Source organism: Anomaloglossus baeobatrachus, chromosome 10 (genome assembly GCF_048569485.1).
Source record: "Anomaloglossus baeobatrachus isolate aAnoBae1 chromosome 10, aAnoBae1.hap1, whole genome shotgun sequence".
Lineage (NCBI taxonomy): Eukaryota > Metazoa > Chordata > Amphibia > Anura > Aromobatidae > Anomaloglossus > Anomaloglossus baeobatrachus.
Window position 1 is genome coordinate 208,828,353 of NC_134362.1, and position 13,640 is coordinate 208,841,992.

A 13,640-nucleotide genomic window follows, 5' to 3' on the forward strand; every position below is an offset into this window, starting at 1 on the left:
AAGAATTGCTAGAAACTAATTTAGAGATGACTCAAATTACCGAATACATTCTCTTCGGTCCTGAAAGGAGTGGACATTGTAGTGTGGTCTGATTTCAGACTGTGAAAATGGAGGAACTTTTTTTCTCTTTTCATTTCTCCACTTACGAGAAAAACAGATGACACTCGGACCACACTGATCAGAATAGTCGGTTATACAGTGGAACCTCGGTATACGAGTAACTTGGTGTGAGAGTATTCGCTATACGAGCAAAGCTTGCTGTAAATCTGTAACTCAGTTTACGAGCAATCTTTGCTGTACGAGCAAATACTCACCGCACACACTTCCGGGTCCGTACTTTCACCGCGCTCTGACCCTCTCTTGCAGTCCGCACAAACACATATATTATGCTCACCTTACCTTCCCTCGCCAGCCTCCTGGTTTTTGTAGTCCTCCGATGGAGGAACTTCCGCTGTCAGCGATTCTCAAAGGGCTGGCAGCGGAAGCTCCGGGAACGGTCGCGATGGTTAGCCGATACACATCCTGTACCCGTGGACTACAAGAACCAGGAGGCCGGCGAGGGAAGGTAAGGTGAACATAATATGTGTGTGTGTTTGTGCGTGTGTGGAATGGCACAATAGGGGACCAGGATGGGACATTGAACAAGTTGTGGAACGAATTGTCTGAGCTTGCATTATTTCCTATGGGAAATTTTGCTTTGCTAGACGAGTAACTTGGTTTACAAGCAGACTCCCAGAACGGACTGTTCTCATAAACCAAGGTTCCACTGTACTCGTACATGGAAAAATCAGACATGATTGTGTGCACCTGCAGCATTACTATCAGGTCTCAATCACAAAAATACCAGTGTACGGCTATTGTCACCATTACTGGTGCTCTAGGTATTGGAGATCTCCACGATCTGTCTGTGACTCTACCAGTAAGATGTGTCCTGTTTGTTCCACTGACATGCCTCACACTACTAAGGCGTTCCAGTCCGGACTACAAACGCAGCGTTCTCCGGACACAGCCCTCTGCTCTGCAGTAGATATATGATTAGGTATATTTATACGCTTCCTCTCTTCGGTGGTTGGAATGTTTGCAATCGTGAATTTCAGCTACAATTACAGAACTGTAATACATTGCTGCCAACTTTAGCTGAAGGATTTGTTTTCGGCACAAAGTGGTTACAAGAACTATCCTGTTCTGTACACACGATGCCAAGCGACAAACTGGCCGTGATGTTGCCAGTGCGCCGTACCTGACTGTTGCCTCTGCCATCCCATCATCTGCGGGGCTGTGGTAGAGAGCGCTGAGTCAAGACTGGATGATCTGCAATAAGATTCCTCTCCTGTTGTAAGATTATAGCGGTCAGAAGTGGTCACCCCTGCAGAGATCGACGGGACAGGAGACCGGTCCCAGCTTGTGTGTGTGGTGGATTTGGGTGCACGAATGCTGTGGTATTTCATCTACACATTACATATCCTTACAACCATAAATATTCATTAATTCTGAGCCTAATAAGCAGAAAAGAGGTGACCAAGCTCCTCCACGTCTGCCCCCATCTCCCATTGTGAAGGTGCTCTGAATGCTGTGTTCAATGTGCACAATCAGGTGGCTGCGGTTGTAGTAAAATGATGGCATTGTGAATTATCTGCTGGCTTTAGCGCCTCATGTCCATTTTCCTTTACTACCCATCGAGGTGCAGGCTCACATAGATCACTCCCACACATTGCTCATAAATACATCTTTATTAAGGCTTCTGCTGTCCAAGCATTATTAATAATGTGACCACAGAAGTGAGATACAAATGGTTTGTATCCTAAAACGGAGGCCGCTACTTCCCTTGCTCTTGGGAAAGTCAAAGAGGTTTCATATAATACAAAGCATCAGTGACTTGGGGGCCAGTGCAGATATTCCCTGTTATACATTATCACTTGATGTATCGCTTTGATGACACGGACTGGCTTTAGGCTCTGTTCACATCAGTTCTGTGCATTAGGCTTGGAGCTGTATATGTCACACCCGATCATTGATAATCATTGTAACCAGAAGCTTTGCCTGACTGAGAAGATTATTCTGTTATACACGTGTCATCAGATGATAGGGAAATGATCAAGGACTCAAATTATTACAAAAAAAACCCTAATCTCAAATTATAATTGTATTATATCAGTTTGTGAACGGTGTTGCATGGAATTTAAACACATGGCTACTTCCTACTAAAAACAGCACTTCTGTCTGCGGGTTGTGTCTGGTATCACAGACCAACCTTATTTACTGAAAGCCCCACTCCAGCGGTTTTTCTATTTCAGCGCCGGTGTGGAGCTTTACATATAAGACCCCGTCACATGTTCACCTGCCGCCATCTTCATCTTTTTCCAGTGTGACTCCGGTCATTTGCTGGAGCGTGCCGGAGGTCACAATTCAATACAAGTCCATGAGAGCCTCGTTATGGCTCTCATAGACTTGCATTGTGACCTGGTGACCTAACTTCTGACTTGCCAGAAGTTATGAGCATAAAATGGCGCCACGGGACCATAGCAATGCTGAAAAACAATGAAGCTGCAGGAAGGTGGGTACATGACAGGAGCCAGGGGACTTTGTTTTTCAGCCCTGGAATGGTGCTTTAAAGAAGCGCTCCCACCAAATGTATTGCCAGATTTCATGTAAATGTGGTATTTACTCCCTGATCACAGTCTTTTTGTTTTCAGCACCGCTCTGCTAAATCATTTTCGGTTTAAGGTGAGGGATATTCTGACTTTGTGAGCCACAATGAAGTTTTGTGTGTGAACCAGAAGTAAGTCTATGGAGCGACAGAATGAGTCTTAGGCTAGAGTCACACTCGCGCAAGTCTCGCATTGCAACACCCGGCACGGCCGGACTCTCTAACAGGAGCGGGTTGGCTGCATGTATTTCTATGCAGCTGAGACGCTCCTGTCCGGAGAGCGGCGGGCCACGCCAGGTGATGCAATGTGAGACTCTCGAAAGTCTATTGCAAGTGTGACTCCAGCCTTAGGACAAGACTCCATAGTCTAGCATTGTAATAGCGACTTCGCACTCACACATAAACCCCAGTGTGATCCCCAAAGTCAGAACATCCATCACTTGACCCAAAGACGACCGGAGCAGATGGTGATGGGTGAGTAAATTACTGCACTTCCATTACACTACGTACATATACACAGATGTAGGTGATGCGTTTCGGGGATTGCTTCCTTACTAAGCTGCTATACCAAGCACTGAATAAAGCAGCCATGATATTTTTTTCTTTGATTTCAGGGTTATAGAAATTATAACTTGCATATTCCTCCTAATTGCAATTAGGTAAACTAGTCCCAGTAACATTTCTTCAGCCGCCTCGTCTCGGAGGCCAACAACGCTTCAGAAGTCATCTTGGCTCGAGCGGAGAACATCGCAGTAGATATTTAACAACTTTTGATGTTCTTGAGGTTTGTGGAAACTTTGAAAGAACCACTAAACCTAAAATATAAGCTCTTTTGTATAAAAGTACCACAACATTCATGATGGCTGTATATATGTAACGGTGTAGTCCAAGATGTGAGCATTGATGATAGGCGAACTGACCGCTCGGCTGGGAAGACATCTCCTCACTGCGTTACATGTTTCACATTTATCCATGGAGATATGAATGGTACTTGGTATTTTAGGTTTCGTGTTTTTTTCACAAATTGATGAACCTCCAGATTTGAGACGTCTGAAGATAGCTGGGTGACCTCATACCACAGGTGAATATTATGGCAGGACCATTAACATTTGGTCAGAGATCGGGCAATATCCAAGCTGAAACGTAAGAGTGCACAAGTAGGCGTCCGAGCTTATTGACTGAATATTCATAGAATGTGGACACCTTTTCTTTCCATCCAAAATACATGTACTTTTTCATTAGTTTTTCTGCAGCTTCTCTGTAGCCCTTATCTCACGCTCCTGAATGATCCTTTAGGCTGATTGATGACGAAACGTTCAGTTGTGATTAGGCGACAGATTCATGGTTGTTCAGGAGAGGAGAGCGTGGCTGGAGGGGATTTCACTGTGAACAGCCATGTAGCAGAACAGAACACGTCATGGGAGAAATCAGGAAAAAAAAAAAATTGCATCCTTAGAGGATAAGTCATTGAACGTAGTCCTGTGGATGACCGGACGCCGGCAGCTCACACATTCGCAGAATGTTTTCATAGTACAGTTCTGCCCGTCCGGCTACTAGATCTGAATAGATTCCTGCTCGATGTGCATTTCTGGCTGTAGTGCAGATTGCAGCGGCTCCACTGCCTGAAAAAGAAGAAATCCATGAATATAATGATATTGTAATCACAAGGCAGTGTATACAATCCGATAACACAGGCTCGCAACCAAACGTAATGGTGAAATATGACCGCGCTCCACTGTAATGACGAGGGAGCAAACGTACCAGGGCTTGTTAGGTGGCAGCCTGGGTCTGTTTGAGGTGCAGCCAACACACTGTGGAGATTTGCCGAGTACGGGGGACCTTCAGTTCCCCTGGCAGTAAAAATATATATATCTATATATTACAGTGAATACAAATTTCATAAACTGTAGATAAGATCAACATCAAACAATGTAGGAATAAAAAATAACATCAAAAATTAGTAGACGTCTTGGACCAAATAATCATCCCAGACATGTTGATACAGCGAGTACAGAACAGTATCACATTAGTCATTACCCCCAGGCGACAAGTTTTGAGGCAAAAAGAGCCTCGTCTGGGGTTTAATTACTATGCGTTTCTTCAAATTTGCATTTACTTAATCACAAAGTCTCCAGTGTTTAATAAAGCAGTCGTTATTGTGAGAGGTTCTGATGGTGGACTATCGGGTCAGTGACACGCAAGCAGAACCGTAGGCGTTTACAGTTGGGTGACAAGGTCCTCTGAAGATGCCCTGGGAGGCGCTACCTTCCTGGACACAAATGGACACCTACCTCTAGTAATGGCGGCATATTCCCTGGACTAGACAATACAATATAATTCTCAAGTTCAATCGCGGCTGGCAAGGTCGGGCTCAGCGCTGGGAGTCCCCGCAGATTCTCGGAGGATGTTTGCTTTTACTTCAATTTATTTTTTAGGGAATAGAAGGTGTTTGAAATTAAATACAGAAACCGCAGAGTCCAGGTCTTGGCATCATCAAAGTCATTGCTGGCATTGATAAAACCGTTATTAGTGACCCCGCTGAGTGGCAGGTTTGGGGCGGTTATTCTATATCTGAGCTGCAGGAGATGAATAGACACTCCCGTCCTCAGGAATGAAAATTCTACATTCCAGGTTTTTTTGTTACAAATTCCATGTAATTCCTATTTATTAGAATATCACATTGCAGAGGAGAAGGTTCCCTGCGTAATGTGGATTATTACTGATCTACAAGAATATTCTGATCACATCAATGAACATCTGACTTTGGGCTCAATATCACTCGTCAGTCCCATAAACAGGAATAGTTCTGAACAGTGCGGGGGCTTTTTTTTTTTCCCCCTGAATATCCCAAGTCTCCTAATACCAACCCCAGGTGCAGAATGCAGTAATAAGGAGTTGCACAATGTATTCACCCAATGTATGTGCACCCGACCAGCCAAATATCTCCCAGGTTCTACAAACAGGTCTTTTTTTTTTCTACTGGGTTGTTTCCCGACATTTACGGTTGTCAGAGGTGTTAACTGAGGAATTGTATAGCGGACTGTAAAAACAACCCATGCTATGCAGGATAGTCACCTACTGTATGCCTCTTCTATGTAGGACAGGACACTATCTCTACCAATACAATGAAGAGGAGGCACACCAAATTGACAATTCTTTTGCATATGAATGTTCAGTGGATAAGTAATTAAGAATACAACCTGTGAACATTAATACATTTATACTACGAGTATGGTGAAATAGGGGGGAAAAAAATAAACTGCTGTTTTGGTTTTTTTTGCACCCCGACCAAAAAAAAAAAATACAATTTCTATATCTAGATGTCCCAAAATTGTGCCATTTAAAAAAATAAATCAACTTGAAAAAAGCCCTCATAGTCAAGAAAAAAATGTTAAAGTTCTTGATCTCCAAAGGCAGAGGCAAAAGATGGGAAGAAAAAAGTGAACAAGACCAACCCAGAGGCAAAAGACAGGAAGAGTGAGAAGTGAACAAGACCAACCCAGATGCAACAGACGGGAAGAGAGAGAAGTGAATAAGACCAACCCAGAGGCAACAGACGGGAAGAGGGAAGTGAACAAGACCAACCCAGATGCAACAGACGGGAAAAGAGAGAAATGAACAAGACCAACCCAGAGGCAACAGACGGGAAGAGAGAGAAGTGAATAAGACCAACCCAGAGGCAACAGACGGGAAGAGAGAGAAGTGAATAAGACCAACCCAGAGGCAACAGACGGGAAGAGGGAAGTGAACAAGACCAACCCAGAGGCAAAAGACGGGAAAAGAGAGAAATGAACAAGACCAACCCAGAGGCAACAGACGGGAAGAGAGAGAAGTGAATAAGACCAACCCAGAGGCAACAGACGGGAAGAGGGAAGTGAACAAGACCAACCCAGAGGTAACAGACGAGAACAGAGAGTAGTGAATAAGACCAACCCAGAGGCAAAAGACGGGAAAAGAGAGAAATGAACAAGACCAACCCAGAGGCAACAGACGGGAAGAGAGAAGTGAACAAGACCAACAAAGAGGCAACAAAGAGGGAAGTGAACAAGACCAACCCAGCGGCAAAAGACGAGAAATGAACAAGACCAACCCAGAGGCAACAGACGGGAAGAGAGAAGTGAACAAGACCAACAAAGAGGGAAGAGAGGGAAGTGAACAAGACCAACCCAGAGGCAAAAGACGGGAAAAGAGAGAAATGAACAAGACCAACAAAGAGGCAACAGACGGGAAGAGAGGGAAGTGAACAAGATCAACCCAGCGGCAAAAGACGGGAAAAGAACAAGACCAACCCAGAGGCAAAAGACAGGAAGAGAGAGAAGTGAATAAGACCAACCCAGATGCAACAGACTGGAAGAGAGAAGTGAACAAGACCAAACCAGAGGCAACAGACTGGAAGAGAGAGAAATGAACAAGACCAACCCAGAGGCAACAGACGGGAAGGGAGAGAAGTGAATAAGACCAACCCAGAGGCAAAAGACGGGAAGAGAGGGAAGTGAACAACACCAACCCAGAGGCAAAAGATGGGAAGAGAGAGAAGTGAACAAGACCAACCCAGAGGCAAAAGACGGGAAAAGAGAGAAATGAACAAGACCAACCCAGAGGCAAAAGACAGGAAGAGAGAGAAATGGACAAGACCAACTCAGAGGCAACAGACTGGAAGAGAGAGTAGTGAACAAGACCAACCCAGAGGCAAAAGACGGGAAGAGAGAGAAATGAACAAGACCAACCCAGAGGCAAAAGATGGGAAGAGAGGGAAATGAACAAGACCAACCCAGAGGCAACAGACGGGAAGGGAGAGAAGTGAATAAGACCAACCCAGATGCAACAGACGGGAAGAGAGAAGTGAACAAGACCAACCCAGAGGCAACAGACGGGAAGAGATCGAGAAATGAACAAGACCAACCCAGAGACAAAAGATGGGAAAAGAGAGAAATGAACAAGACCAACCCAGAGGCAACAGACGTGAAGAGAGAGAAATGAACAAGACCAACCCAGAGGCAAAAGACAGGAAGAGAGGGGAAGTGAACAAGACCAACCCAGAGGCAACAGACTGGAAGAGAGAGAAATGAACAAGACCAACCCAGAGGCAACAGACGGGAAGAGAGAAGTGAACAAGACCAAAAAAGAGGCAACAGACTGGAAGAGAGAGAAATGAACAAGACCAACCCATAGCCAACAGACGGGAAGAGATCGAGAAATGAACAAGACCAACCCAGAGGCAACAGACGGGAAGAGAGAGTAGTGAACAAGACCAACCCAGAGGCAAAAGACGGGAAGAGAGAGAAATGAACAAGACCAACCCAGAGGCAAAAGATGGGAAGAGAGGGAAATGAACAAGACCAACCCAGAGGCAACAGACGGGAAGGGAGAGAAGTGAATAAGACCAACCCAGAGGCAACAGACGGGAAGAGAGAGTAGTGAACAAGACCAACCCATAGCCAACAGACGGGAAGAGATCGAGAAATGAACAAGACCAACCCAGAGACAAAAGATGGGAAAAGAGAGAAATGAACAAGACCAACCCAGAGGCAAAAGACAGGAAGAGAGAAAAATGAACAAGACCAACCCAGAGGCAACAGACGGGAAGAGAGAAGTGAACAAGACCAACAAAGAGGCAACAGACGGGAAGAGAGGGAAGTGAACAAGACCAACCCAGAGGCAACAGACGTGAAGAGAGAGAAATGAACAAGACCAACCCAGAGGCAAAAGACGGGAAGAGAGGGGAAGTGAACAAGACCAACCCAGAGGCAAAAGATGGGAAGAGAGGGAAATGAACAAGACCAACCCAGAGGCAACAGACTGGAAGAGAGAGAAATGAACAAGACCAACCCAGAGGCAAAAGATGGGAAGAGAGAGAAATGAACAAGACCAACCCAGAGGCAACAGACGGGAAGGGAGAGAAGTGAATAAGACCAACCCAGATGCAACAGACGGGAAGAGAGAAGTGAACAAGACCAACAAAGAGGGAAGAGAGGGAAGTGAACAAGACCAACCCAGAGGCAAAAGACGGGAAAAGAGAGAAATGAACAAGACCAACAAAGAGGCAACAGACGGGAAGAGAGGGAAGTGAACAAGATCAACCCAGCGGCAAAAGACGGGAAGAGAGAGAAATGAACAAGACCAACCCAGAGGCAAAAGATGGGAAGAGAGGGAAATGAACAAGACCAACCCAGAGGCAACAGACGGGAAGGGAGAGAAGTGAATAAGACCAACCCAGATGCAACAGACGGGAAGAGAGAAGTGAACAAGACCAACAAAGAGGGAAGAGAGGGAAGTGAACAAGACCAACCCAGAGGCAAAAGACGGGAAAAGAGAGAAATGAACAAGACCAACAAAGAGGCAACAGACGGGAAGAGAGGGAAGTGAACAAGATCAACCCAGCGGCAAAAGACGGGAAAAGAACAAGACCAACCCAGAGGCAAAAGACAGGAAGAGAGAGAAGTGAATAAGACCAACCCAGATGCAACAGACTGGAAGAGAGAAGTGAACAAGACCAAACCAGAGGCAACAGACTGGAAGAGAGAGAAATGAACAAGACCAACCCAGAGGCAACAGACGGGAAGGGAGAGAAGTGAATAAGACCAACCCAGAGGCAAAAGACGGGAAGAGAGGGAAGTGAACAACACCAACCCAGAGGCAAAAGATGGGAAGAGAGAGAAGTGAACAAGACCAACCCAGAGGCAAAAGACGGGAAAAGAGAGAAATGGACAAGACCAACCCAGAGGCAACAGACTGGAAGAGAGAGTAGTGAACAAGACCAACCCAGAGGCAAAAGACGGGAAGAGAGAGAAATGAACAAGACCAACCCAGAGGCAAAAGATGGGAAGAGAGGGAAATGAACAAGACCAACCCAGAGGCAACAGACGGGAAGGGAGAGAAGTGAATAAGACCAACCCAGATGCAACAGACGGGAAGAGAGAAGTGAACAAGACCAACCCAGAGGCAACAGACGGGAAGAGATCGAGAAATGAACAAGACCAACCCAGAGACAAAAGATGGGAAAAGAGAGAAATGAACAAGACCAACCCAGAGGCAACAGACGGGAAGGGAGAGAAGTGAATAAGACCAACCCAGAGGCAAAAGACGGGAAGAGAGGGAAGTGAACAACACCAACCCAGAGGCAAAAGATGGGAAGAGAGAGAAGTGAACAAGACCAACCCAGAGGCAAAAGACGGGAAAAGAGGGGAAGTGAACAAGACCAACCCAGAGGCAAAAGATGGGAAGAGAGGGAAATGAACAAGACCAACCCAGAGGCAACAGACTGGAAGAGAGAGAAATGAACAAGACCAACCCAGAGGCAACAGACGGGAAGAGAGAAGTGAACAAGACCAACAAAGAGGCAACAGACTGGAAGAGAGAGAAATGAACAAGACCAACAAAGAGGCAACAGACGGGAAGAGAGAGAAATGAACAAGACCAACCCAGAGGCAACAGACGGGAAGAGAGAGTAGTGAACAAGACCAACCCATAGCCAACAGACGGGAAGAGATCGAGAAATGAACAAGACTAACCCAGAGGCAACAGACGGGAAGAGAGAGTAGTGAACAAGACCAACCCAGAGGCAAAAGACGGGAAGAGAGAGAAATGAACAAGACCAACCCAGAGGCAAAAGATGGGAAGAGAGGGAAATGAACAAGACCAACCCAGAGGCAACAGACGGGAAGGGAGAGAAGTGAATAAGACCAACCCAGAGGCAACAGACGGGAAGAGAGAGTAGTGAACAAGACCAACCCATAGCCAACAGACGGGAAGAGATCGAGAAATGAACAAGACCAACCCAGAGACAAAAGATGGGAAAAGAGAGAAATGAACAAGACCAACCCAGAGGCAACAGACGGGAAGAGAGAAGTGAACAAGACCAACAAAGAGGCAACAGACGGGAAGAGAGGGAAGTGAACAAGACCAACCCAGAGGCAAAAGACGGGAAAAGAGAGAAATGAACAAGACCAACCCAGAGGCAACAGACGTGAAGAGAGAGAAATGAACAAGACCAACCCAGAGGCAAAAGACGGGAAGAGAGGGGAAGTGAACAAGACCAACCCAGAGGCAAAAGATGGGAAGAGAGGGAAATGAACAAGACCAACCCAGAGGCAACAGACTGGAAGAGAGAGAAATGAACAAGACCAACCCAGAGGCAACAGACGGGAAGAGAGAGTAGTGAATAAGACCAACCCATAGCCAACAGACGGGAAGAGATCGAGAAATGAACAAGACCAACCCAGAGGCAACAGACGGGAAGAGAGAGAAATGAACAAGACCAACCCAGAGGCAACAGACAGGAAGAGAGAGAAGTGAATAAGACCAACCCAGAGGCAACAGACGGGAAGAGAGAGAAGTGAATAAGATCAACCCAGAGGCAACAGATGGGAAGAGAGAGAAGTGAATAAGATCAACCCAGAGGCAACAGACGGGAAGAGAGAGTAGTGAACAAGACCAACCCAGAGGCAAAAGACGGGAAGAGAGAGAAATGAACAAGACCAACCCAGAGGCAAAAGATGGGAAGAGAGGGAAATGAACAAGACCAACCCAGAGGCAACAGACGGGAAGGGAGAGAAGTGAATAAGACCAACCCAGATGCAACAGACGGGAAGAGAGAAGTGAACAAGACCAACCCAGAGGCAACAGACGGGAAGAGATCGAGAAATGAACAAGACCAACCCAGAGACAAAAGATGGGAAAAGAGAGAAATGAACAAGACCAACCCAGAGGCAACAGACGTGAAGAGAGAGAAATGAACAAGACCAACCCAGAGGCAAAAGATGGGAAGAGAGGGAAATGAACAAGACCAACCCAGAGGCAACAGACGGGAGGAGAGAAGTGAACAAGACCAACAAAGAGGCAACAGACGGGAAGAGAGAGAAATGAACAAGACCAACCCAGAGGCAACAGACGGGAAGAGATCGAGAAATGAACAAGACCAACCCAGAGGCAACAGACGGGAAGAGAGAGAAGTGAATAAGATCAACCCAGAGGCAACAGACGGGAAGAGAGGGAAGTGAACAAGACCAACCCAGAGGCAAAAGTTACATAACTTCTTAGTAACTAATGAGAAAACCTGGTGTCTAAAACCAAGAGAATGTTTCTAGTTTTGGGTGATCCCTCCCATAAACATTGTGGTGATTAATATCTGAAATATATGTAAGGTGAAGTCTCTCAAGGGCTTTTATTACCCTCCTGTAACATTAGTAACCGCCAATAGATATCCCACCCCCCATTTAAAACCTACAATGCAGAGGGGTCAGCAGAGGCACAGAAGACATGCACTTTGTATTCTCAGTGTTACAATGTTTCCAAATTACATGTGTTTGAAAGTGTATCCGGTATAAACAGATGCCACTGTGGTTGAGGCGGCAGTAAATGCCCAATTATACCATACTCTTCCAGAGACACATTAACCCTTTGTATGAAGCAGGTATTATAGATTATGGCCTGTAACATACCTGAGCTGTTGGTGAGGTTTCACTAACTGGTGCAAGTTGGACATATTGGACCTGGATATCATTGCCCTGAAGGGGGGAGCCATTGACGACTCCAGTCGTTGGGTCAGCAGAGGCGACAGCAATGAGTTGTGCTCCCTGGAGAACCTGAAACAAGGGGAGAAATGGTTAAATAACAGTATCCGCTATTAATATAGGTCACGGTAATTGGATGATTAACTTCTGGATTTATATTCTGAACTGGAGGTTGTAAAATAAACAATTCCATGAACATAAGAGTCCATCTGCCCCGTGCCCACTGCTGATTCATTCCAGCACTGAAGAGGTAAAGCCAGAATTAAGGAGAGGCTCCAGAGGACTATTGTATACTCAATGCCAGCCAAATAAGCATACCGCAGTGATGATTACAGGGTGGAATTCCGGAGTAGACAACCACCGAGCTCTCTGAAATGGCCAGGAAACATTGAGTGGCATGTGTATCCAGAGCCGCTGGAACAGGCGGCCACAACATAACCCTTACCGTCCCGGAAAATACGACCAAACCAGGATTTTTTTGCTTCAATCATAAATTACGTCTTTCAATTGAGAAAAATGATTAAAAAAAAAAAAACACATTAAAAAACAAGAATTACGGAAGAATAAAGAGAGGAAGCACTGAGCAAAGTCCTAGAGGAAACGCATGAACCAACTACAGGAGTTACTTATGGGGTATGTTTTCTAAGGGGTAAAAGTATTAGCGGGTCACAGCCTACAATTAAGATAAACCGGCACCAAACTTTCCACACTTTTTATTGAAATGACTTTTGGCGTCGGGAGTCGATGGCCATTTTTAACGTATTCATGACTGTAGCTGCCACCTTCACAATAAACAGACTGCAAAAATGTATCAGAGCAACAACATAGCCGAATACTAGAACGACACGAAGATTCATATCGAGAACACAACAACATTTTATGAAGAAAAAATGACATTATCGCTGGTATGGAGAAAAGTAATGGTGGAAAGAATTAAAAAAAAAATATCTTGGACAAAAATATATTTTGCAGGGAATGAAAAGTTCAAACATTTGTATTGACTCACTATCAAAAGTCTCTGCCAGCTCCATATGTGTTTGGCTTGGATCGCCGCGCTGTCCTGACTCGCTACTGAACATTCCTAGCCCAAGTATTTAATATAAGACAAACACCGGCCCCCCGTGTCTTCTCTTCAGGCCCATATTGCTACAACTGCACCAAATTGTTGCTTGATTGATGTGTGTAGGTCAGCGGGAGCGCACAGACCGCACTGATGTCATAGAGCAAACATTCAGCCGTAATTAATATTTAAATGTAAAGTATATGTGCACGTGAATAAAGCCGCCATGTGCGGCACACTGCACCGATGTGACCCCACTAAAAGCAACACTGTGGGCTGAAACGCTTCCACTTTCAGAGCTACAGACAATCTCACAGTTTCCTTTATGTTTAACCTCTTAAGTACTGGGTGATTTTTCATTTTTTCCTCCTATCCCAATATCTTTCTACCAACGTAGCCATTATGAGTCCTTGTTTTCAGG

At 45.4% G+C, this 13,640-nt stretch overlaps 1 protein-coding gene across 1 annotated transcript in view; it reads right to left on the reverse strand.

Annotated features, from left to right (window-relative positions):
* Positions 1-1,719: 1,719 nt before the first annotated feature.
* Positions 1,720-13,640, reverse strand: part of BANP (BTG3 associated nuclear protein) — a 469,223-nt gene continuing 457,302 nt past the window's right edge. The window contains exons 12-13 of the mRNA XM_075326225.1: positions 12,088-12,231; positions 1,720-4,269 (exon numbers count right to left, since the gene is read on the reverse strand). Coding sequence (XP_075182340.1) covers positions 4,201-4,269; positions 12,088-12,231 — 213 coding nt within the window. The 3' untranslated portion in view covers positions 1,720-4,200. The remainder of the gene's footprint in view (positions 4,270-12,087; positions 12,232-13,640) is intronic.